This window comes from Lygodium microphyllum, chromosome 19, assembly GCF_053477565.2.
Source record: "Lygodium microphyllum isolate KBCC chromosome 19, Lygodium_microphyllum_v1.1.10, whole genome shotgun sequence".
NCBI lineage: Eukaryota > Viridiplantae > Streptophyta > Polypodiopsida > Schizaeales > Lygodiaceae > Lygodium > Lygodium microphyllum.
Window position 1 is genome coordinate 31948096 of NC_141153.1, and position 26715 is coordinate 31974810.

Genomic DNA, 26715 nt, shown 5'->3' on the forward strand with positions numbered 1-26715 from the left:
GTATCTGCTAAAGGAATCTTTGTAGACCCAACTAAAGTTAGAGATGTTAAGGAGTGGCAACCTTCAACCACAGTTAAGAAAGTGAGAAGTTTTTTAGGGCTAACTAGATGGTATAGAATTTTCATCAAAAGTTACACCCTAATAGGTGCACCTCTCACTAATTTGTTGAAAAAGAAAATTGTGTGGACGCCCATTAAGCAACCCAGATTTGAGTAGCTCAAGAAAAGTTTGGTAATAGCACCCATTTTAAAGCTACCTGACCCAAGTCAAGAGTTTGACGTCGTAACAGATGCAAGTTCTCTTACACTAGGTTCTGTGCTTATGCACCAAGGTCATCCGATAGCCTATTCCTCAACGAAACAAAAAATCCATGAGAGGAATTATGCCACCCATTATCTTGAGTTTTTAGTTGTGATCCATGCTCTCAAATTGTGGTGACATTATCTACTTGGAAGCAAGTTTACTTTGGTCATTGACCACAAAAGTCTCAAATGGATCTTTACTCAACCAGACCTCAACATGAGGCAACGTCAAAGGATTGAAGTCTTGCAAGAATTTGATTTTGAAATCAGGTTCAGACCTAGAAAAGAGAATGTGATTGCTGATACATTAAGTCGTAAAGCTTTTCTGAATGCACTTATCATGGAAGAGCCATCTAAAGGAGAGACTTTAGCTACCATGATATTGATGCCTAGCAATCCAGTCATTGAGCTAGCCAAAGAGAGACAGACAAGGATCCTAAGTATCAGCTAATGCTTAGAGAAACCCTCGTTAAGGACACTAATCCTAAGCTCAGAGTCAAATACCAAAATTTCACTCTCGATAATGGACTTTTCTATTTCAAGACAAGGCTCTACATTCCTCTCAATCAACTACTGAAAAAGAAGATATTATGGGAAACCCATGACTCCCCGTTCTTAGGGCACCCTGGCTATGCAAAAACTCTTAATGCAGTCAATAGGAAAAGTTACTATTGACAAAGACTGAAGCATGATGTACTCAGAAATGTTACTGACTGCCTAAGTTGCCAGTAGTAGGTGAAAGCAGAGCGTGACAAAATGCCAGGCAAAGCTCTAGCCACTTGACATTCCAGAGATAAAATGAGAGTTCATCAGTATGGATTTCGTAGTTGGCTTACCTTCTGTTCAAGGAGGGTATAATTCAATCATGGTGATTGTGGATATGTTGACAAAGGTCACTCATCTTATCCCAATCAAGACCAACTACAAAGCTTCAGATATTGCACTACTATTTGTAAAAGAAATATTTAGGCTTTATGGATTGCCTAAATGGATCGTTATTAGATCGTGACTCTTTGTTTACATCACATTTTTGGAGAAGCCTATTTGAAGTAATTGGAACTCATATTTGCTTTAGCACAACTTACCATCCCCAAACCGATGGTCAAACAGAGTGGGTTAATCATGTTATTGAAGATATACTAAGGGCTTTAGCATTTGAGAACCTTGTATGGTCCACAATACCTTGGACTCATAAATCAATTTGATATACTAAATGTTATTAAATCAATTCCGCAATTCGACATGAGAAGACGCATAAATGTTCACAGTCAATAAAAAGCAAAAATGCGTCGAGGATCGCATTGATTTCGTAACTACAAGACAAAATGCAAAAGCCTCAATCCGTAGACAAAGAACACGCAAGAACGAGCATGATATTGAGTAAGTTAAGTATCAAAGAGTATGGCATGACTTTATATACTATATAAGTCATGAAGTAACTAGGCCAAAAACTACTAGATAAAGTCATTTTGAAAAGAAAAAGTCGTTTTTGAAAAAATAAGCCAAAAAAACATAACTTTCTTATGCGTGGAGAGAGGAAAAGCATTAAATAATCATCCCCATGCCATCATCCAACAGGTAAGCAATCAAAATGAATATTTAATCAAGCTCAATTGGCTCTTGACAAGTAGCCAAAAGAACCAATTGACTGCATACTCCCCCTCATACCTATAAATACACCCTCTCCTTCACAAAAAAAGCAAGAAGGAAGACCTCTTGATGATGGAAAATTTTCTCTACTTCTCTTATCCATTGAAGCTTGAGCCTTGAAAGAGGAAAATACCCCCCTTCTACGTCATTTTTGTTTTCTCTACACCCCTTGCTATGCCTTTGCCCCATACGACCATACCGCTAAGCAAAACACTGGCAACATTTTTCTGGATGACCATCAACTCTCCCTAAACTACCATATCAATTTCGCTTGACATCCATGGCTCCTCGAGGTTGCAGAAATTCAAAAAGCACATTTGAAGCAAGGGAAGCAAGGAACGTGGCCAACGGAGAAAATGACGTGGTAAGAATTGACGAGACCCTTGTTACAGCAAACCTGAGAGAAGTAGCATCTTGTTAGTTTGGAAAAAATTAATGTTTTATAAGCTTATCGTTTTATTTAGCTTTAAACTATTATAAACACATTTGAATGAAAATGCATATGAACTACTGCTTAGGAAAATAACCTAAGTAAGATAATAATTAACTATTCAATGAAAATAATCTTTTACTTGAAAAAGGATTATATGCTTAGCATTAAGAAAATATATTAATTACGATTTATTTCATGATATTTATTGTTATTTCATTTATGATGCATGTGATCATAATAACAGAAAAATTACAGACGTTGTTAGGGAAGGGAATATTTTATAATTTTTTCCTAAAAGAAATTATCTCTATTTTATTTTACTAATGATAAATAGATATATATGAATTTTATAATAATTTATAGAAAATTATTTAGATAATATCATGAAATAATCAATGCATTAAATCAATGAAAATTACATAAGAAAATATATACTACATGCGCATAAATTAGATGCGTGGAAATATAATTTGATGTCTAAAATATGAAAGAAAAATTACACTTATGATTTTTTGCATTGCATGGAATAACAAATTCAGAGTAACGATCAGCATTGCACTTAGGACTAGCTAAATGAAATTTGATCTTTCTAGATAACGTTGAAAGTTTGGCAAATGATCGAACATTGTTGATTAAACCATAGAATATGAATAGAATAAAATAAAATTTATTTTCTTGTTAAAAATGCACTCAATGTTAATATTAATGCTTATATTAGCGAGAGCATCAATATCATGAGTTGACCCACGTATGAATCAGTGAGAAAACCTAACCTAAAATATCAAGAATGTTGAAGCAAAAACAACTATGAAATACTCAACAACCTTGAAACTATTAGTATTAGGAAATTAAATAAATATCCGAAGTCTGTAGGACTTGTTGAATATTGATAAGAATTTGTCAATATAAATTCTAAAGTCTAAACATACTTGGAAAAGCATTTGAAATCTTGCTAAGTGCGGGTTAGGGCAGTGCACCGTATGAATTACCTGCCATAGGCATAAATGCCCATATTATCTTTTAGAACAAAAATAACAATTTTTTCATAAGGATAAAATAGACTTCTCATAATTAATCAAATTCGCGAGAAATAACTTGTAGATCCCAAAAAAGAGTTGCAAGTAGGAAGAAACCTTAAGAATAAGGTGGGACCTTAAAAGAGAAACCCTAGATTTGGGTGGGGTTGCTTCCTATGCTAAAAACACTTGTTGTTGTTTCTTTTTTATTTGTACACACATTGATGGTTGCACAGGAAAGACTGATTGTGCTTGCATCAGTTAGATCTGATTGTAAATATATAATCAAGATAGACCTTTAAAGAGAAACCCTAGATTTGGATGGGGCTACTTCCTATGCTAAAGACACTTGCTACTGTTTCTTTTTTATTTGTGCACGCATTGATGGTTGCACAGGAAGGATTGATTGTGCTTGTAGCAGTTAGATTTGATTGTAAATATATAATTAGAATAATAAGAGAAAAGATCGCACTATGCCTCCCCCAAGGCTAGATGTGTAACCCTGCTCCAAGGGGGATTGTTTAGTACCGTCGTGAAGAGCTTTGGACCAGCCCTGACGGCGAGAGGTTGCTCGACGAGCAATCCATTAGGCAAGAGGAGGCAGAAGTGCTAGGGGGGCGCTGGCCGTATATCTCTTGATCGCTCCTAGGAACTGCCTGGCCCTCACACGAATCAGGATGGGATCCTGGAGTTCCCCGTACTAGTGAAGGGACGGAAATCTTGGAGGGTTTCTTTTCTTCTACATAGACAGAAGGGATTTTCTAGTGAACGGAGATTTATCTTCTGCATAGGCAAAAGTGAAAAATCATTATAAATAACTTTGCAAAATAATAAATAAATATATTCGGCCAAAATATTATTTTCTATGTCTTTGTGTTGTGCCGTAAAATTACGTGAAGGAACCTATGATAACGGGTTAATTAACGAAGCTGCTTTTATATGCCATAACTTAATGTGATAGGTAATTAGAAAAATAAAGAAAACCACTTGTGGGGGAAGCGAGTGGGCGAGATCCCTGACGAATCTGTCCTACAGATGGGTGGTCCCAGGGTCAAGTCTTAAAACCTTGATCAGAAATTATCTTAGGGGAAAGGTGTGGCAGCTGTGCCAGAACTCCATTAAGGTTCCTTGAGTTTAATCAATTTTTACCGAAAAAAAGCATTGCTCTCCATGAACCAAGGGTAACTATGATGGCTCCAGTCGAACGAGAAACCCTTGTGGGACACCTCCGATGAGCTAGTTGATGTATTGAGACCTCAATTGTCAAATTAGGACCCCGAGCTTGCAAGTTGATCCTTGTGGGGACGGCCGATACCTTCCACTTACGGGGTGAACTCTTGGAAACCTAGACGATAGACCCCGTGTCAGGCGAAGTCATCTAGGATAGTTCCCCGATTAACCACTAAAACGTGCTATCATGGAATTGTTAGGCAGGCACATGACATAATGAGACCACAAATATGCCTATAAGAATAATATCAAGGCAAGCACAAGCTTTACCTTAGACTAACGGTTGGAACTTAGCCATAGCTAGTCAAGCTGTTAAACAAAAAGATTTTATGATAAGAATTGGCCATATGCTAGGGACAATAGTACTTCCATAGACTAGCAAAGGGGCAACTTTAGCCACCATGTCTGAAATGGTCTCACAAGGTCACCCTTTAGATCTAAAACTACTAGCACAAGTTCTTGAGAGGCTAGTCTGTCTCTATCAACTATAATGCATGTCTTCATATAGATCTAGATGGAATCAATGTGTTTTTGGCCCTATTACCCAATCACTTAGAACAACGAACACTAAAAATACATACATAATAGACAAACCCTAAACGTTGTGAAAAACAAAGAACATATGTAGAACAAGAAATAGAACATTAAAAAAGACACTATGTAGCACAAAATAGATCAATCATCTCCATTAACCAAACCGTCTGCAATAAAAGATACAATACAAGTAACTATTGTCACACTTGCACAAGAAAGAATAGAATCGGCAAGAACTCCTTCTCTCTCCTCAACTTCCATTCCAAGAATTGCAGGACTCCAACTTCCTCCAAGATGCATGCAATAATGTGCTTCTTCAACCTTAGTCTAATGTGAATATAACTCCAAGTTCTTGAAGGGTATGTGCATATGTCAAACATATAGTAAAGCATAATAGTGCATTTTATGTGCTAAGACCTAGCACAATTGGGTGGATGGTTGCATGATGGCTATGACCTAAACTCACATATCCCTTGATCCAAAGTGAAATACAATGCAACATGTTGGGGCTAGGAACCCATCATATCCAATGTCATCCACAAAACAAGATAAAGAATAAAGATATAGAACCATGATTGAATAATTAAATCACTATTTCAATGGCAAAGAATAACAACATTGATAAATAAGCATCTCAATGACACTTTAGCATGTGCCTCATAAGAAATGTATGGCAATGCATTACATAAATCAAATCTCAAATAGGGCATTGCATCACAAAGAAATATGCAAGATTATCCAAGAAGCTCTCAAAAGAAAACAATATAGAATTGCATCTATATCTACATCATAATCTTCCACAACTTCAATCTATATCATATCATCTACAAAATCTTTATCGATATCGATCCAAACTGATAAAACTTGTATTGGTTGATCCTCACATCTAGTTTTACCTTCATGTATTTTTTATCTTCAAATTTCTCATACATTAATTGATTTTTAGGTTGCTGGTGTATTTTCTGCTATACAAATCCACACTTCATGTTGCTACAGGTAGTTAGGGTCCTATAGATCTTCTTGATGTTGTAGAAATTCAAGTTTTTGCAATTTTGATTGCTATTTTGATATCCAAACTCTTGCTTGCACATTTTCCAGTAAAGAACATTACCGAATTCTTGTAATTTCTTGAAAATACGAGAATTTCAACAACTTTGAAAAGTCATGTTACTAATAAGGGATCTAAATAGTTCCTTACATAGGAAACTGCATCATGCTTTTGTGAAGCTAGCTCATCTAGATTCATCACTGTCATGCTCAAAAACTAATTATCATGAACAACATCAACCATTCATGTTATAACATCAACTACATAAATATCCATTGTAGGTACGTACATAATTTCATTTGCTTCCACTTCATTGACAAACTTATCAAATTTCTTCAAAAATTCAAAAATATCAATCTGAATTGAAATGTCAATAACTTGATCTTTCAACACATATAGATTCTCAAGAATAACATTCTAACTTGGATTATAAGAAAATGTCAACTAGGTATGTAAATCAACAATCGCATTATCCTTCTCCAATCAACTTCCTCAAGAGCATTAATAACCCCATAACAATCAGACACTTGCAAATCCATTACACTTGAGAAAATTCTTGTTATAGTAATGCTTTCTCATCTTGAAGCCAATTAATGATAGATAAAGCTTCAAATGCTGCAATTTCCTCGCAATTTCTCTTACATTGCTCTTTTCTTCAACTTTACAAGAAAACCATTGAATCATCTCAATTGGAGATTGATTGATAAAACGTATTGCATTCGTGTCTTCAAGAAAACTATACAACCTAACTTATTCCTATACTTCTTGACTTTCAACCAACTTCTACAATTTTGAACACTACTAAAAACTAATCATTTGATCTTCTAAAAATTGCTCATATGGGTAAATCAACTCAAATGTTTTTAGCATCAAAAACTTGTTGAATTTATTTAGGCTGAATAATGTAATAATATGAAATAGTATCTTGCATGTTAGAGACATGGGTACCCTGAACAAATATATCCAAGTATTATACATTTTGCACTACATGTAGTGGTACTGCAAGTGCTTTTAAAAAACCCTCACTAAAATTTGACTTAATAACTACATTATCTTCCTCAAAACCATGAATAAAACCAAAAAAAATCAACCACAATAACCTCCTTATAGGCATAAACATGATCCACTAATGTACCATCCATAAAGACGTCATCATCTTGAACAATCTTGTTGATCCCCAACTGATCAAGTTCCTTGTCGATTTCTTCTTGCTTGTTTTTTTCTTAATTAAAACTCATTGGAGATTGATTTTGAAAATTTGTAAACTACCAAAATATAGCAAATACCTTCAAGTTATGGATGCAAGTAGCACACTACTCCAGTATCCCATTGGTAAACACTATTGTTGAGGTTGGGGCACTTGAGGATTCTTGGATTCTTTGGCTCCCTTCGCCTCTATCTTTGGCAAGACCACGGGTGGAAAACACCATTCACCATCATCATTTGAACTGGAATCCAAATAGAAATCCAAAACGCCATAATACTTATCATTGAGCTCTTCAACTATACTCAACAATCTCCCAATGCACTTTGCACTCGAGCAAATCGTATCAATTAGAAGCTTCATGAAGAGTATCCTCAAAAGGATCCAACTTTTTCCATGCTTTATCCATCTTTGAACTTGAACCTTTCTTTTTTACTGAAGAAAACTTCTTATGGATACCATTGAACTCCTTGCATAAATTAAACATACAAAAATACTTATAGGATTTTCCTTCTTCACAAGGCTCATAAAAATAAGGACAATGTTTTGAAGCGTGTCCATGCTCAAAACTAGCATTGCACTTCTTCTTCTTCTTCTTCTTCTTCTTCTTCTTCTTCTTCTTAACCATTTAGAATATTAAAGTGTAAACATTCAACATTCAAACTGAAATGCATGAGTTACTTTGATAATCAAGAAATCAATTCAAAGCTGTTTGGTACATTATTTCTATGAGAATTTTCTAAAACACAAGATGCTGCTTGATCTATTTATATGACAAGGTACTATCTACACTATCTATTTGACAAGATTGCTACCTTCAGTGATCTATTTGATAGGATTTTTGTTTTGAATAGTGTATTTGATTAGTTTGTTGCCTATATGTAAAGGATGTTGTTTGTCCATGCAGGATGCTCCCTATTTACAAGGTGCTACATATCTGTTTATATAGGGAGCTTGAATACACACCCAAAACCCTAAAATCACAGGGAGATTTCTTGATGGAGATAATAATGCTCAAAATATTAGTGCTCTCTTGCACAATTTAAGATCCACAAAAAAGAATCACCATTTGCAAAAATCGTTTGTCTCATCAGTGTGATAATTACCATAATTGCTTACATTTCCTACCTAAAATAGAGAATATTATACATGATCTAGAAAATCTCATTAATCTTGCAATTTGCTACAAAGAAACCTATAGGAACCATCCTACATATTTGTTCAACGCAAATATATCAAGGTAAAATTGCAAAGTGTTTTTGGCCCTATTATCCAATCACTCAGAATTATGAACACCAAAAATATAGATATAATGGACAAACCTAAAAATTATGAATAACCAAGAACATATCTAGAACAAGAAACATAACACTATGTAGCATAGAACAAATCAATCATCCCAATTAACTAGACCATCCAAAATGAATGATACAACATAAGTAATTACTATCATACTTGCACAGGAAAGAATAGAATAGACAAGAAGTGCTCCTTTCTCCTCAACTTCCATTCCCAAGAATTGCATGACTCCAACTTCCTCCAAGATGCATGCAATAATGTGCTTGTTGAAACCTTAGGCTAAGGTGAAGATAACTCAAAGTCCTCTAAGGGTATGGGCATATGCTAAACATATGGTAAAGCATAATAGTGCATTTTGAGCATTAACACAACTCCAATTATCTTAAGAGTAGGCTCATCTCATGGAATTTCATCGATGAGCTTTTAGAAGACTAGGAAAAAGCAAAGAAACTGATCATATGAGTTTTATAAAAGCAAAGGAAAAGAGGCCTTAAGATAAAGTTAATGTGGCCCAAATTTGTGGGGAGATCGTTGCATACTTCATGCCAAGAAGATCGGTTGATGATCTGCCATTAATCGCTCTTGTAACAAGTGTTTTGAAGAACAAATGGATACACTGAATATAACAGCTTCAAAAGAGAATACAATTTTACTTAATTCTATGCTAGTAATGTGGTTAGATGGTTGATATGGCCCAAATCAAGGGGGGATCAATACTTCTTCCACCATTAATCGATCGTGCAATGAGCTTCAAGAACAAGCAACAATATTGCTCACAAGAGCTGCATACAAGCAAAAGAGCATAATCTTTTAAAATCGGTCTTGTTTACAAATACTTTGGCCCAAATCTAGTGAGGAACAATGCATATTTCTTGCAGGGAATATCTGAAATAGGCACAATAAAACTATTCTAGAATTTGTGTTTAAGAGAAGGTTCTTTCATTGGGCAACAAGAATTGATAAGTAATCCCACAACATCTATTCATCCATTGAGATTAGCCTCTTTCATATGGCTGAGCATTGATAAGCAAAGCCAGAGATAGTAGCTTGCACTAAGGCTAAGTGATTTCAACATTATAATATGTGTGATAGTCTATCTTGGAGGGAACCTAAAGCATATACTAAGAGTGAAAATTGGTGATTTTCAAGATCTACCAGTGTAGAGGCCTAATTACTGGATTTAGTCATAAATGTAGGCTATTCAATAGTATAATGCTCTCATAGTACTACAACAATCCCCATAGGATATTTGAGTAGTATAAAGCTTATTACTAGGCCTAAGTTTAAGGCTTATGGCAAATGCATCCCAACAAAGTTTTGTCCAAGGATATATATAACCTCTTTGTGACATAACCAAAGCAAGCATACTTTTTAGCAAAAAATGTTTCTTTGGTTAAGAGTGAGTGAGAGTGTGTATGCAAAAGGCTTGGTGCAAAAGGGAGTGAGTGAGTGAGTGTGCAAAATACTTAGTGTAATGCAACAGTTACCTCCCATTTCAACCACATCACCTACTTCCAAGCCATCTTGCTCGCACCTCTTAGCAACCTCTCTCAATTTATGTTGGCTACATGGAGAATGATTTGTAATTGGAGGAAAGCAATGATGGGTGGGGGCTGGTGGATGTTGTCTCCTCCATCAATCAACATTGACTAGTCATAATTTAACTGTGATCCAAATACTCTACAAATAAACACTACTTTCATTGCCCATTGACAATCTCTATCCCCTTTATCGACAACATACCTCTTGTGCCAAGCCTCCTTGATCCATATGAACACGTTATTTTTATTAAAAAATAACCTTTTAAGTTTTAAGGATCTAAGTGTGACTTATGTTGGTAAGTTTTTATGTAATAATTAGTACTTAGTGTGGTAGATCTTCATTTGTGAGATGTGGCATTTATGTGGCCCACAAACAAACGTCTTAGTGTAATAGTTTTGGTTAGTATGGACTCTACTTATAAAGCTTATGATGAGGCTAAAACATAACATAATCTTAGTTCTATTCCAACTTATAACAACAAAGTTTTTCGTGGATGAAGATTGTTTGTGATTGACCTGTGTGTATCACACACACACACACACACACACACAGGGGGAGAGCATATAGCACATGTATATCCATCGTATATGTGTCACTTGCATACATAAGGGCTAGAGAGAATAAAACTCTCAAAAGTGTCTTATAATTACAACATATCCCCATGATCTACTTCTTTGTGCAACAAGGATCAATAATTGATGTGGTAAGTATGTAACTAGCTTGGTGGTTGACATCCCAATTGTACATTCATAGCCTTAGCCCTACATTTGTTTATGAAAGTGATTCTTTTTTAGGCTTCTTATTAAATTATTTATTGAGACCTTGACCACTCAATATTCATTATAACTTTGGAACATATGAGAAATTTTGAAAAGGAAAACAAACTTCCCATGGTTAAGAGCCCAAGTTTTTTTCTACAAATAGATCTTTAATGTGCCACAAGGGATACATGACGCATGGATCAAATGCACACACCCTTGGAACTCAACCCACACTCAATCCACTACACCACGACCCCATTGTCATTAGGAACCCAAGTTCTTAGCACCCATCCAATAGAGCCAACTCTTGTTAAAGAGTTGGGCTTGTGTGGATATTGCATTTCTTTGCACATACTAACATGATTTTGAAGCTTCTTCTCTCACTTTATCAACAACTTCTTAATGTCTCTGATTGATTGCACAAGGGAAATGTTACAATTCCTCAAGTAGGGATAATGTTCTCCTTGAAGACTATTCATTGTACCGTCTGTTAGATGATGTGTACAATAGTGGTTGCAGGAGGAATAGGCTAGGCATGGGCAACATGTTAACGTAGAATGTGCATGTTGTTCGAGGCTACCATTTTGCTTGCAGTGTTATTGCGATGATGGTGGCAAGGTGGTAAGAAAACTTATCATGTGAAATCTCTTGTGGTAGCACTTATCATGTGCAATACGTTCTTGGAGGTACCACTGGCTGGTTGTTACGTACACTTTTTTTTTGGGGGACGTTTGTCCTCTAGACCTTAGTAGTTACTAGTAACTAGTAACTACTACTCAAAGGCCATGCACACATGATAGGGTTTTCTACCACGGTCTCCGCATGTTACAAAAAACCACCAAGGCGCGAGAGAGACACTCTCACGCTCACCAAAAAGCGAATGCTTCCCTTTTGCGCTTTGCAATTTCACGATTCTTTTTTTTTTTCAAAATTAAAAAAAATCCTCGTCTTTTTCGTTGGTAGTTTTTGTCTGCTGATGGCGCGTGGGCCCTCAGGCACCAATTATTCCATTTGGCCCTTTTTGACAAAAAATCAGAAAAACCCAGGATTACTAAAAAATAATAAAATAAGTGGAGGCCGTACGGGCGGGGACTCTCTCTCTCGCGAGTCGCGCGCTCTCGCTCTCGCTGGAGCCTGGCAGGCAAGCAGCTCTGCTGCAGCTTTAAATTTATTGTTGCGAGCAGTGTCTCTGTCCTAACATTTACACATATCCGAAATTCGAATATCATATAATTATATTATGCGATTATTGTTTTATGTCGACATTGACCAAAATAAAGTGATTGATAAATTGATGATGCGCTCCCGCTAACAATCCTTTTTGATGTGATGGGACCTTTGCCATCCTTCTCCTCTTTCTCAGCATGACATAACAGCGGAAATTCATGGAGGCCACAATCATGATAAATATTCGCGCCCCCCCCACTAAAAAAATGTGCTTATACGGAGCGACAGGGCAGTCAGCGGGGTTTGAACTTGGACGGGTGATCGATGAGAACACGGCAAAAAGGACAAAAATCAGGACAACTCACACACACACATACACACACTCTCTCTCTCTCGCCAGCCCACGGAATTACAAGTCCACTGATCAACAGTTCCAAACAGAGAGATAATCACAACCCCAATCCATAATCACTAGACATTGACATGGATCACCATAATCACTCGCTTTCTTCCATGGATCCTCCCACCTGTCATTTCCCTCGCTCCACGCTTTCTTTGCTCACCCCAAGAGTAATACTCACGGTTGATTGAGTAGCTGCTCCCATCAAGACCGCACTCGTTCCTCCCTCCCACAAAGGGTATTATATTCAACCTAATCCTTGTGTCCCATTCCATGTGAGCTGAAATGCCCCACCGAGAGTTGTTTGATGGTGTAGTAGACATCATGAGAGTTTCAATGGGTGCACTACAGCACATTCAAGAAGATCCCTTCTACTTCTATAAGATCCAATAGCATGACGACTTATAACATGCCATAAATAAGGACACCCATTAGCCTATCCCCCCCACACTTGTTAACTCACCAACTCTGGGGATGACTTTAGGGCCTAGGCCTTGAAATCCAACTCCTTGTACAACCCACCCCATCTTTAGATGCATAATGATTTGTGCCACCAATCAAGTGGAACCCAGGGTTTGAACTCGCGCACCCGTAATACTCAACCCACACTCACATCAGTAGGTTACAACACCACTAGCGACAAACCCCCTTTTTATGCAAAACAACCATAAGTTAGGCTATCGTAAGCCTTCAATTGCATGCTTGTTCCTACCACATTCTACCTCTTCTTCTTTTTTTAAATGCGATCACTATTTTTTATGTTCTTCTTGTGGGGGTTTTCTCTATCAAGCTCACTAGAAGGTGAAGTTCCCCTCACAAGAGCCACCTAGGCAAGACTTGATCCCACAACCACATTCAACATGCACGGATGTCCTACCAAATGGGCCATTGCTCATGAGGTTTCTATCTCTTCTTGGTTGAGATTAATCTTATGCAGTGAGATTATTATCTAGCCACATGCTAACTCAATAGACTTTTGAAAAGATGTCCACCTTGAGGGTGTGCTACCTCTACGTGAAGAAATTGTATATCTTAGCAAGTGAAAAGCACGCAAACCTAATGCCACACTTGTACCATAAAAGCCTCCCACCTTGCTCTCCCTGAGCTCTTATGGTATAGTGGCCTTTTAGATAGACATTATTTGAAGACTTGGGCTATGATGCTTTATTGGCTCTCTACATAGAAGTAAATCTCTTTCCATACTATTGATCATGTGATTTATTAAGCCCTAACAACCGTTTCTCTATCAAACTAAAAGAAAAAAGTCATAACTAGCCAATTGAATAAGGCAACTACTTGTTAGCAATTATTTCTCAATCACAACATTGAACAACCATCTTCAACAACTAAATGATTAATGATATAATGTGTAGTCTCTATTTTGCTTATGGTTAAGTGCAAAAATGGTAATATATTGGTTCTTTAGATAGAACTAAATCTTGCTCCACACCATAGTCATGTGATGTATTAATAACTCCTAGCAACCACTCTTTGATTATACTATGAAATAAAAGTCCTTATGAACCAAGTGAATAAGACAATTGCTTGTGAGCAACTATGTCATGATGACAACATCAAACAACCATCCTCAACCAAAAAGTGATTGATGGAAATAATGCGTATTCTCCATCTTGCTTATGGTTACTTGCATAAATGGTATATTGTTGATAGTAATTAACATGATAACATCCTCTCTACAACTAGTGACTAGTTTTTTGTCCCCTTGAAAAAGATAGTTCCGATTATATTGTCCTATGTTTCACTTTCATGGTTCCTTTATTTTGGCTAAAAAATAGTTGACAATGGTAGGCCATTGAGCTAGTATGAGGACTCTAAACAAGAGCTCCATGGCAATTTTAGGCCGTCTACTTAAGAGAGGGCTTTAGGCTAAGTTGAATGTTTGGGGGTTGTTATTTTCTCATGTTATAATTTTGCTATAACGAATCTTAAAAGTTGATTGCTCCCTTTATGGATTTGATTTATTTGAATGCAAAAGTCCAATATTTATTGCTAAAAAAGAGTGTATCTGAATCATCCATCAAGATCGTATTGCATCGCCTAAAGATGGCAAGCTAACATCTTACAAATGGCCTTAAAGGTAGGTGACTTTTAAGGCTATTACATATGACTTTGAATTCCACCAAAACTTCCCCGCATTGCCATTGCACTTAAAGGCACAACCACATCTCCCAAATGATATGTTGCTTCTAGTAGTATTGTTCCTAGTTTTTCAATTATTACTAAATACTAATCCTCTTAGGATATTCCACACTTGGGTCTACTCCTCGTTCCACTTCCCCTACCACCTAGAAGAGCACGTTTCCATGTAAGCATGTCATGCAAGTGCATCTTCTTCGTTTGTGCAAACACCTTTTTCCATAGCGCTTTAGCCTCTTTGCAATCCCACACTAGGTACTTTTCTTCATCGTTCCCACAAAGAACACACATTGGGGAGATGCATGAGTGTTATTTGGGTCGGTACTTTATCTGCATCTTGTAATTGACTATTTTCCATAGCACAGTATAAACAATTTCATATAGGGTTTCATCTTCCACATCCTTTTGAGTGCACTTATAGGTCATCAAATTAGCCCTAACATCTTGCCTTCCCCATTTCTCCATTGTGTTCATTAGCCACATGGAGTTTGCACTCTCAAAGACACTCCTTCTTTCCAAAGTTAGTAGTGCTTGCCCATTTGATTTGTTTAGCACTAAACCTATTTATGAACATCAACTCTTGCAGTTGGTCAATCCTCCTTCACTTTCCTTAGGACCTCCTCTAGCCATTTACATTCCTCTTTGTTCATGGATCTAAAATGTTGTCCTATATGTTCGTCTGCATCTTTGTTTCATTGACCCATGAAATTGATGATGATGGGCGTGGAGTTTGGATTTTGGTGTGTGGAGCTTTGACAAAGCAAGTAATGTGAAACGTCGGTTGCCAAAACTTGGTCAAAGATGTAAAGGTGATGATATCACATTAAAAGTCAAGGTAGCTCCTATGGTGAACATGGAACATGCAATGAGATCCTCTCTTACTCATTTCTTAAAATACAACTATTATCTCTTCATCGAAAGGTCTTAGCACACTTAGAGGTATAATATCCCCCTTTCCACCTTGAAAGCCACTCCCCCTTGAAAGCTAGTCAGGCAATATTTGAACTGTGGACCACAAAGACCTGGGGAGTGTCCCCCTTGCCCCCCTCTCTTCCCTGTGTCTTTGGGATCAACTCGCCTAAACACATACTTGCCTCTAGTAATTCATCCTTTAGTGAATTGGTCAATGGGCACCTATCTCACTCTTAGACTCTCGTTACCCCCGCCCACATTACATTGCACTGTTTCCATCCGACACACACACACACACACTCGCCGGGGACCCTTCCAACAACAGCCTTCTCCTCCTCCTCCTCCCCACCCCCCCCCCCCGCCCCCAAACACACACACACACACACACACACACACACACACACACACTCTCTCTCTCTCTCTCTCTCTCTCTCTGCCCTGGCATTTTGCGTAACCGTCCAGCTACCGTTCTCCTTACCCTCCTCCTGCCGTGTGTATCTGTGTGTTTGTTGGTCGTTTGTTTTCTACACTTGGTGGTGATGGTGGTCGAATAATAGCTAGCCTGTCTGTATTTTGCCACCTCTCCTTTGCACCTCTCTCTTTCTCTCTCTCTCTCTCTCTCTCTCTCTCTCTCCATTTCCTCCCACATGGTCTCCCATCCTCGCGCGTTCGATCACGCCGCATTTGCATTCAAATGCCTTTCCCAATTACCACTCTCCTCTCTCTTCCTCTGCTTTTCCTCCATATCCGGCCTTTCCCCATAGCTACTCCTCTCTCCCCTCACCATCCACACCACCAAGCGCCACAACTGCTTCTCTCTGTTCTCGGCGAGGTCAGGGGAGGGCCATCGTAGCCTTCTTCTCTAGCCAGTGCTGGCAGATCGAGGGTTGCTCTCTTCTCAGCTCAAGCTCAGCTCGAGAAGAGGAATTAGAAGATAGATTGTAAGGGGAAGCTCTTCCTTCTCCAGTCACTGGTGGATCTAGGATTGCTCTCTTCTCAGCTCAAGAAGAGGAAACAGAGGATTAATTATAGGGGTAGAGTGAAGGTTGCTCCTTTCTTAGTTTTAGCAGCTCAGCTCACCAAGAAGACAAAATTTGAAACAGGAGGGCGGACCCTCATCGGGCCTCCATGTCAGGCCCCAAGGTGGAAGAAATCTCTCATCCTCCTGCTGAACAGCTGTTGGGCCTCGAGTACTGTATCGACTCGAATCCTCCATGGGGTAACTTCTCCCTTCATCCCACTCGCTCATCACATGACTCGATCTTTGCTCTCTACCTCAGATGTTAGATACTCCTCATGGATCTCTACAGCGGATCTCAAATTTGTGCAATTATAATGCCAATGTGGGCACGGTCCAGCTGGTTTCACCACCGTATTGCTCGGAAATATTTATTAGATGAGCTAATTGGTCCAGAAGAACGGCTCAAATCAAGTGCAAGAGTAGCTTAAATTTTGTATAAATCCATCCTCAGTAAACCCCCTTAAGCACTGTCAGTGGCACAGTATGCATATCAGTAAGGTAATACGTCCTTTATAGTGTAAGTTGATCCGTATTAAGAACAATCCCTCACATTCCCCATCTGCTTGTTTTGGCTGCAGCCGAAGCCATTCTTCTTGGTTTCCAGCACTACATCCTGATGCTAGGGACAACGGTGATGATCCCCACCATGCTTGTTCCCCAGATGGGAGGAACTGATGTATGTTGTCACTGTTCATACACGCTTGTGTCCTAGACCTTCCATCCCTCATTATGGCATCTCATTCTCCTGAAAATGTGTTCTCAGGATGACAAAGTACGCGTGATTCAAACCCTGCTATTTGTGGCTGGGATCAACACACTGCTGCAGACTCTTTTTGGCACACGCCTGCCGGCAGTCATTGGGGGTTCTTATGCCTTTGTCATCCCAATAATGACGATCATCAATTCAGAGTCTTTGCAGCTGATTGATGACAATGAGGAGGTATGTGAAAGACTTAGTCAGATAAGAAACTTTTTGCAGCACTGGTGCAATGTGTTTACATCTAGACTGCTGAATAAGCAATGACATTTAGTACTCAATTCCATCTGAGTGTAGTCATTGCTTAAGGATCGTGTGTGTAGTGCATATGATATGCTGGTGCCAAATGAACGAAAATGTCAAATTGCCCTGCTCTCTGCACAGCTATTAGCTTGCAAAATCTGGTCCCCTTTGTGCAACTATAACCAGTCAGTATCCAATTCTTTATTTAGTTGCAACGTTAGAATGCACACCACAAATCAAATGCAACACCGTAACTATCCGAGTAGCAAATCTTCAACTTGATTTGCAACTTTAGAATGCACTCTTCATATTGATAAGCCAGCAATACCTAAGAGCCAAACTGTACAAGTCCTTGCACAGGCAAATCATATCTAGTGCTCCTGTAAAGCTGATTGGAAGCCTAACTTGATATATTCAGTATTCAGATATCACAGTAATTTGAATAATTCCTGAGAGATGCTATTGTGAAATGTTAGACACTGATGTACAAGTGCACCTTGACATGTAGAGGTTTCTGCGCACTATGCGAGCAATACAAGGTTCTTTGGTTGCCTCCTCAAGTTTGCAGATAATCCTAGGCTACAGTGGGCTCTGGGGTATTTTCTCACGGTACATATTTTCAACATTTATTGATGCGATTAAGGTTGTTGTCTTTCTTGACCTTTTCTTACTTCTTTGGTTATTTGGACAGCTTCCTCAGTCCTTTGGGTGCTGCTCCTGCCATTGCTCTAGTTGGTCTTGGATTATTTGAACTGGGCTTTCCAGGGGTAAGAGCATATTTCGGGTTCTCTCCTTCATTGTACATCTTTATGCACATGCACAAATGGAACAACAATGGTCTTTACTTTACAGAGGTGCTATGTAACCCCACAACCAGTGGAAATACAAGGTGCATTGCTGATTCATATGCATGTTTCAGCTCAAAGAGTCATACATTGATTGTCCAAGTGATCATGTGCACGTTATCATCGATTACATTCGTCCACACACACACACACACACACACACACACACACACAAATGCATGCACGTATACATGCACATCCATGCACATACAGGCATGCATGCAGGCACACATGCATGCATACATAGTTATGCAAGTATGCACACATATGCCTTATGCACATACATACATACTCTCAAATCTTATTCTAATTGGCTTCCAGGTTGCCAAATGCATTGAAATTGGTCTTCTTGAGCTGCTGCTGCTTATTGTTATCTCTCTGGTATGCCTCTTGATCTTTTAGTATTTCTCTGATAACGCCTTTCTTCATCCCATGCGCAGACAACTGACACTTAAAAAAATTGTTTCTGCTTTCACTGGTTTCAGTATCTGAGCAATCGCAGATTTTTGAGTAACCCTCTCTTTGAGAGGTTTCCTATTCTGCTTTCAGTGGTGGTCATGTGGACTTTTGCATACATTCTGACCTTAGGTGGTGCTTATCGACATGTTCCTCACAAGACAAAGGTTCACTGTCGGACAGATCAAGCTGATTTGATCTCTACAGCACCTTGGTAAATTTCTGCTTCCAGACTGCTGGCACAAAGAAAGAAAAGGAATGTGCTCTGTCATGTGCTGATGTTCAATTCTTTACATTTGCTAGGGTAAGGTTTCCCTACCCTCTTCAATGGGGAGCCCCTAGTTTTGATGCTGGGCATGTTTTTGCTATGATGGCATCGGTCTTTGTCTCTCTTGTGGAGGTTTGTAGCTTTTATTTCTAGATTTAGTTGTAAATCTGGATAAGATCTTTGTGCCAAATGGTTGATATGATCCTAATCTTACCAAATTCAGTTCCTAACTTATCTAGTATGGCTGTCCAAGATGAATAGCCATTGCCCACAATACTGTAAGTATAGTAGAAGAGTTTATACTTCTTTCTGTGCTCGTGGTTACAGTCAACGGGCTCGTTTTTTGCTGTCTCGCGACTGGCCAGTGCAACACCACCACCTGCTTTTGTATTAAGTCGGGGAATTGGGTGGCAGGTATCTTGAACTTTCCATACTGCCTTTTCATGTTGCTTTTTGTTCAGAAGTAGCCTCTGAACCTGCTGTCCGTTCTGGCAGGGTGTGGGAATTCTCCTTGATGGACTGTTTGGAACTTCAACCGGCTCAACAGTCTCAGTGTAGGTATTCAGCATGTTCAGTTTTTTTGATTCTTTGCCGGTCTTTTCTATTGGACAGTATGGAGGATATCTGAAGCTTTTTACATTTTGTCACTGCAGGGAGAACACAGGGCTTTTAGGAGTCACCCGTGTTGGCAGTAGGAGGGTTATACAGATAGCTGCAGGATTTATGATATTCTTTTCAATACTTGGTTAGCCTCTCCAAGCCTAGAGATACTGAATGAGTTCATGTTTGGTCCCAGCATAGAAGGGATTGATGTCCAAAGCAAACGTGACCAGTCTTGTGATTATGTTCTAAGTATAGTTATTGTTAGAAAAGCCACTGCTATCATTGTATCTGGTTTGTGCTTTCTCACCAGTTGGAGAGAACGTCTTGTCTACTCTGATGATTTTGGCATTAGCTATGTCAAGCCTTCTGCTGTTGGGTGAATTTGATGTGATGAATGAAAGTATGAGGTTTTATATGTCAGTGACTGCCTTTTAGCAAGCCAGCAGTCCCAGACGGCAGCTCTCTCAGGTATCACCAGCATTCACTGAAAGGAGTAGGTAGGCTCAGAAGCTTATGTCTAGCCAGAACATCATTTGATTAAGCATGATAAGGGGGTAGTTGGGTTCAGAAGTGATTTTGTAGCCAGATGTAGCTGCAAATAATTGGTGATGAGCAGAGGGACTGAAAGAGCACATTTAGTTTATTTGTAGCCACTTCACCTAGCCTTGAAAGAATTACAGATGCTCTGACTTCTTGGGCATGCGAGGTTTGTAATGCCATCCTCCAAACCGTGGGTCCTTACCTCGACCCAGCATGGATCTTGCCTCCAGAGCTGAGGTGTGGTGTGGTGTGCCCAGGCTTGAGGAAACAATGCACAGGGATTGGGCATGCAACAATGCAGCTGTTGAATGTTAGATCTGCGAGTGTCTATTTTTTGGGTTAAATAGTGCTTGTCTGTGATGCCTCAACAATGTTGTGATGCTCATTCATTCCTGCAGACCTTGGTCAGTTAACTGTCCAGGTTAAACAGTGCTTGGCTGTGATGCCTCAACAATGCTCTGATGCTGATGCATCCTTGCAGACCCTTGTCAGTTGGCTTTTGTAGAATTTCATGTGCTAGAAGAAGCTGGAAAGCTTCTGTTCTTGCTTGACTGGTGCAGTGTCAGTGGCACTGGTGAATGATGCTAGTCAGGACTTGCGAATATTCTATCAGTAATAACTTCAGCATACCCATATGGGCCACCTTAAGTTGGATGATTTGTAGAGAGCATGCATGCATCTTGGTTGCTAAAGAACAAAACAACAGACGTCAAACAATCCTGTAAGGCAACAGCTTGAAGCCTCATCTGAGAACGCTTTTCTTTCAGGACAGGTCTGTCCTTGTATTAAAACTCAACATGAGCTCCAGCTGGTTTTGTTTAATGAGATGCCACTGGCTAAGAATCAATGAAGTTGCTCATGGTTCAATCTTAGTACCTGGGGCACATCCATTGACTAATCACTTGCTATGATACCATTTTGCACTAAACCAGCATGTGTATAATCAGAAGATATGCCTGGACTCAATAACATACACAGGGAGTCAGCCTACCTTTGGTTCTCCTCAATCAGTGTAAAACAATACTTCTTGTATACCTTCACACTGTAAAACTGGCCACTGCGTAGTGTTTTCACACAGTGACTAGTTCAATAATTTGCTCATGGAGTTGCAGAAAGTTTAGCTTTGTGTGTACAGGATAGCCAACAGGAAGTATCCTGCTGATTCTTATAGTGGTTCGCAATTCAATTAAACAAACCTAGTTGGTACTTATGCTGGATTTCCACATCTGAACTTTCTTCTTCAGAGGATTGATTGGTTCGTTCTGAAAACAAGGGCATCCTTTGGTCAAGCCCTCGCCCTTGCCCTTTCAAGTTGCTCAAACTTCAATATGGCTGATAGTTTTTCCGAGAACCACGATGACCTGACCTCTTGATTGTATCTATATCTAAGCCTAACTTTGTTTGCATATCCATAGTGGTAGGAAGTTGGAATTTAACTGCCTCAAAGCTTTGCAAGAACAGTTGGAAATTGGAATTTAACTGCCTGAAAGCATTTGCACTTATGCCATGTAGAAAGCTCTGATATTGCAACTTGTCAAAGAAGCTCAAAACACTCCATTCTCAGATTAATGCTTCAAGCTCTTGCCATTTCAACCTTCTCAACATGAGTAATTTGTTGAAAACCAAGAAGTCATCTTAGATATATCTAGACCTGACTTTATGCACATATGTGGAAATGGCTGTTGTAGCTGGGATAGGAAGTTGGAGTTAAACAGCCTGGAAGTGTCGTACTTATGCTGTTTAAACAGATCTTGAGATTTGCAAATTTTCAAAGATGATCAAAGCAGCTCTTTTAGGTGTGTATTTATGTGCTAAGATTTTGAGAACTCACACCTTTCCTTGTGATGTCACTAATTAGCATTTTGTGTGGACTTGGGCAGGGAAATTTGGTGCCTTTTTTGCATCTATCCCTTTTCCCATCTTCTCTGCAATCTATTGCGTCTTGTTTGGCATTGTAGGTAAGATTTAAAATCGCCAAAATTCAGACTGCTTATATAGCGTCGAAGTCTTGCATGACAGTCTTTTGAACAAGTATATAAACATGGTGACCGTTGGATTGTGCAGCTGCCACTGGTCTTTCTTTTCTTCAGTTCACAAATTTGAACTCTCTGCGGACCTTTTTCATTGTGGGCGTCTCCTTATTCTTGGGACTTTCCATACCTCAGTATTTCAATGAATATACAGCCACTGCGGGATATGGTCCAGTTCGAACAGATGCAAGATGGGTAAACTTCGTTCATCCATTGAGAGAGAATGCTGTCAAGATATGCCTCAGCCTGTGTGGAGGATTGTATTACAACTGTTTGCATACTAATGACATTTTAGATGCCATCTTTTCATCACCAGCGATTGATGATTGTTTTGCAAAACTATTCGATGTTTAATGATGTTCTAGATGCCATCTTTTGATCCCCGGCGACTGATGATTATTTTGTAACTGTTTAAAGTTGAATGGCGTTATGTATGTCAATAGCTTCATCACCAGCTACTGACGATGGCTTCGCAACTGTTTGCAGTTCAATGACATACTAGATGTTATCTTTTCATCACCGGCAACCGTCGCATTGATCGTGGCAGTGGTGCTGGACAACACATACCTTGTGCATTCATCAAAAGTGGATAGGGGAATGCCATGGTGGGTGAAGTTCAGGACATTCCGAGGGGATACTCGCAATGAAGAGTTCTACTCACTGCCCTTTAACCTTCACAAATTCTTCCCTCCGACATAGCAAAAACACAAGTCTGTCAAATCGATCAATTCTTTTTTGGGGTCAAACTGAATGCTCATGCTTCTGTCTCTGGCCGTCTCCCTATCTGGTTCTATCGGCGTAAGGCCTGTATATGCTTTAGGACCAGAGAGCAATCATAGTTTACATCAGATCCTAGGCAAGCGTGGATTTTGATGTCCAACCCCCCTGTATCCATTCTTCCCCATCTGCCGCCATCAATGGATCTCTTCAACTGTGATGTGTAGCAGACAGCTACTATCACTTGGCTGTCAAACAAGAAACAAAAGTTAAAACCCATACCATCAAAGGGGCAACGTCGCTCTGCTCCTCTGTGTAATAAGCTGAGATTGCACTGTTCCTCGTGCCGATTCTTTGTTAATCATCACCGAGAGTTTGGTGACGAAAATAAAAAAGCGATCGGAGCACACGAACTGTGTCTCCTATCAAAATTTTTCAATCTTGTGATAATGCTGTGCTTCTCAGGGTGGGTAGAAAGGATAAATAAATGTCAAGGTAGGCTGGCTATGCAATGCAAGGGTTGATAGTTCTCCCTATGTTGTTTCCACCCACATAGGCATTGATTTAGTATGTTTGGGATTTGATTCCTTCTAGAAGATTTGAATAGCCTACTTACATATTTTATACTTCTAAGCTTTTGAGGTTTTTTTTTTTTTGGGTAATGTGCTTTCTATTATATTAATATTAGTAAAGGGGGTGCATTATGCCTTACAACAAAGCTTCTTATACATCAGTTTGTAAGTTTTTTATTCTTGGTATTCCTAAAAATTAGATTGTTTCTTGTGGTCCACATAAATTGGACTGCCAACCCATTGAGTCAAGTGGTGATCTTCCATGTGCTAGAGTCTTTTTTGGCACGATTGGCAAAAAGAGCTGTTGTCATTCCAAAACTGCTTTGAAGATTGGCTTGACTTAGCCACCTCCTCACCTCCTTCCACATTGGAATGATGTGCAAACAGTCCTAGAAGAGGCAAGGTTTAGCTCCCTTCGTGTGCCCACTGAAGGGACATAAGGGAGACACCCTTACTCTCTTGGTCAGTCTTGAGCATAGAGGTAGCTTCTTGATCTAATATTAGTTGCCATCTTAGGACATTGAATCTGGAAGTAGGGGAGGACTTCCATACCCCTTTGATCCTTATTTTCTAGGCAGATATCCTCGCCATCGGATGATTCTTTTTCCATTTTTGGTGAAGATTCATCACTAGTGTTGGAGAGGGGAGCTTGAGATTGTGCTTAGTCTTGCATTGGAGGAGTTGCTTGCTTGAGGGGCTAGCAAGATCTCTAAGAATGGAATCTTCCTTCTTGGGAATTGAAGTAGGCCAATTGGCTCTTTTGGAATGCAGACTATTTGTGAGCCAACCAGTCTTGGATCTTTAGCTTTCCAAATTGTGAGTCATCTAACATTCCCTTCATTCCATAGGTCTATCCATTTGGCTATGCCTTTGCATATGTTCAAAGCTTTTGAGTTCCTTCCCTTACTATTAACATACTTTTGAGTGTGTGGAGAGAGAGAGAGAGAGAGAGAGAGAGAGAGAGAGAGAGAGAGAGAGAGAGAGAGAGAGAGAGAGAGAGGCAATTAAAATTAAAATTAGAAGCTATTTTACCAACTAAGTAATTAGATTAAACTGTGGTAAAATCTATTGCATTAATATTAAACTTTTTATTTTATTATAAACATTACCATTATCTAATTTTTTATATCACATGTAACCATCATTTATAACATGTAACTATCATTTATAGTGTTTATAAAATATTTGCATTGTATTGTAGATGTTCATACTCTATTACTTATAATGAGAATTTATAATGCAATTGTGATAACAATCATAAATATAGTTAAAAGTCATTTATAACGAATCTTTATAATGAGACTAATAAGAAAATTTAATGGAATGAAGAACATATTAATTCATTGAATATATGGAGAGAGAGAGAGAGAGAGAGAGAGAGAGAGAGAGAGAGAGAGAGAGAGAGAGAGAGAGAGAGAGAGAGAGAGAGAGAGAGAGAGAGAGAGAGAGAGAGAGAGAGAGAGAGGCTTCCATGGTGGTCACACTCGCCTACCAGCTCCCTTCCTAATCAAGATGAATGAGATGGTAGACCACCCCCTCACAAACTATGTGATGTTGCAGAATAGTGTTGGGAATAGCTTCATTGTTTTGGGAATTTTAATAGTTCTTTGCTCTCCTTTCTTCCTAGTTCAGGCACAACTTCCCAATCTTTGTGTATCAACTTATTGGTTTTGTGAGGCTCCATCTCCCTTCAAAACTTGGATCTTAGTGGGTCCTTGCCCATCCTTTGCCTTCTCCAACCTCTTGTTGAGGTATTAATCATGTATGGCCAAAAGTAATTGGGACTTGGGTAAGAAGACCTCACATCGCATAGAAGAGAAAATTTGCAAAAGTAGATAAGAAGCAACATAAGTCCAAGAGACAAAAGAAATCCAATCGTAGAATACTTTTCTCACATATGAGTTTGAGCACAATCTTTGTACAATATATGCATCCATATAAAGACTATAAATCAAAGGTTGTGGCTCAAAGGAAACCCACTTTAATTTAGTTTGTATAATTTAGTGCCTACATACATGAGAAGCATCAAACATAGGTACGAGGCTCAAAAATAGGCTAGAACTTGCTTTAGAATAGTTTGATACCAAAGCAACACATATAGAGTACAAATTCCTTGTTTTGAAGCTTCTAAACAACCTTTTAGCCCAAAAAATATCTTTTGTTTTAATCTACTACCATAGTAGAAATAAGAATACCCAAAACAATCCATAGAAAACCCTTATTTGAGATAGCAAAAAGCTATAGTCTCCTTCAGATTCAAAGTAGATTAGTGTATTTCTTGCAAGAACAGTAGCAGACAGTCTCTCTGCCTTGTTTAGAATAGTCTACTATAGTCATGGAGATCCTAGATTAGTCCTTGCATGCACACACCAAGTTTCAGCTTGTTCTCTTTCAAACTTTGCTATGCTTTCTCCTTGATTCTAGCCCCCAAAGACGTTATGCTTTTTCCTAGGAAAATCATCCTAGTAGTAGGCAACAAGTTGCTACCCATTTTTTGCGTCACAAATTGCAGGAACAACCATGCAAAGCACAATAGTGTAAAGCACTCCTCAAACTTGTCCAAGGTCACTTACATGTCCAAGATCAAGTTCAAAATACTAAGGTATAAACCACTTCAAACATATATGTAAACAACTAGTATGAATTCAACATAAATGCTAATAGAGCAATCCTATAGGCACATAAGTAAAATATTGTCACTATTAGACTTTTTGTGAGTTTTTAACTACTGAACATAGAACCACATGACATTCTCCCCCTTCAAACCTGCACATACTTCGGCATGTGCCACTTAATTTGCTCCTTATCATGGTCAAGATCTTTTGCTTCATCTTCATTATTTATCTCTTCCTCTTCTTCTATGCTATCCTAAGTCATTTCAATGTCATTGTCTTCTTCTTCATAAGTAGAAGAATCTCTTCACTTAAATAGTTTGATCCATTTACGAACTATGGGTATCTTCAACTCTATCCCATTTAGCTCACAAAGAGGATATTTAGCATTATCAT

At 38.7% G+C, this 26715-nt stretch overlaps 1 protein-coding gene across 2 annotated transcripts; it reads left to right on the forward strand.

Annotated features, from left to right (window-relative positions):
- Positions 1-16044: 16044 nt before the first annotated feature.
- Positions 16045-23574, forward strand: LOC148019713 (nucleobase-ascorbate transporter 2-like). 2 transcript variants are annotated; one of them, XM_087699858.1, is made up of 14 exons: positions 16045-16874; positions 17255-17352; positions 17440-17616; positions 18185-18285; positions 18368-18443; positions 18843-18902; positions 19007-19191; positions 19281-19377; positions 19573-19659; positions 19741-19799; positions 19899-19990; positions 22269-22346; positions 22453-22613; positions 22905-23574. In XM_087699858.1, exons 1-14 carry the CDS (start codon positions 16784-16786, stop codon positions 23115-23117), a joined length of 1575 nt encoding a protein of 524 aa, XP_087555984.1. In that variant the 5' UTR covers positions 16045-16783; the 3' UTR covers positions 23118-23574. The 2 variants fall into 2 exon arrangements, with proteins under 2 accessions (XP_087555984.1, XP_087555985.1); XM_087699859.1 differs by lacking the exon at positions 16045-16874 and adding an exon at positions 16893-17174.
- Positions 23575-26715: the final 3141 nt, after the last annotated feature.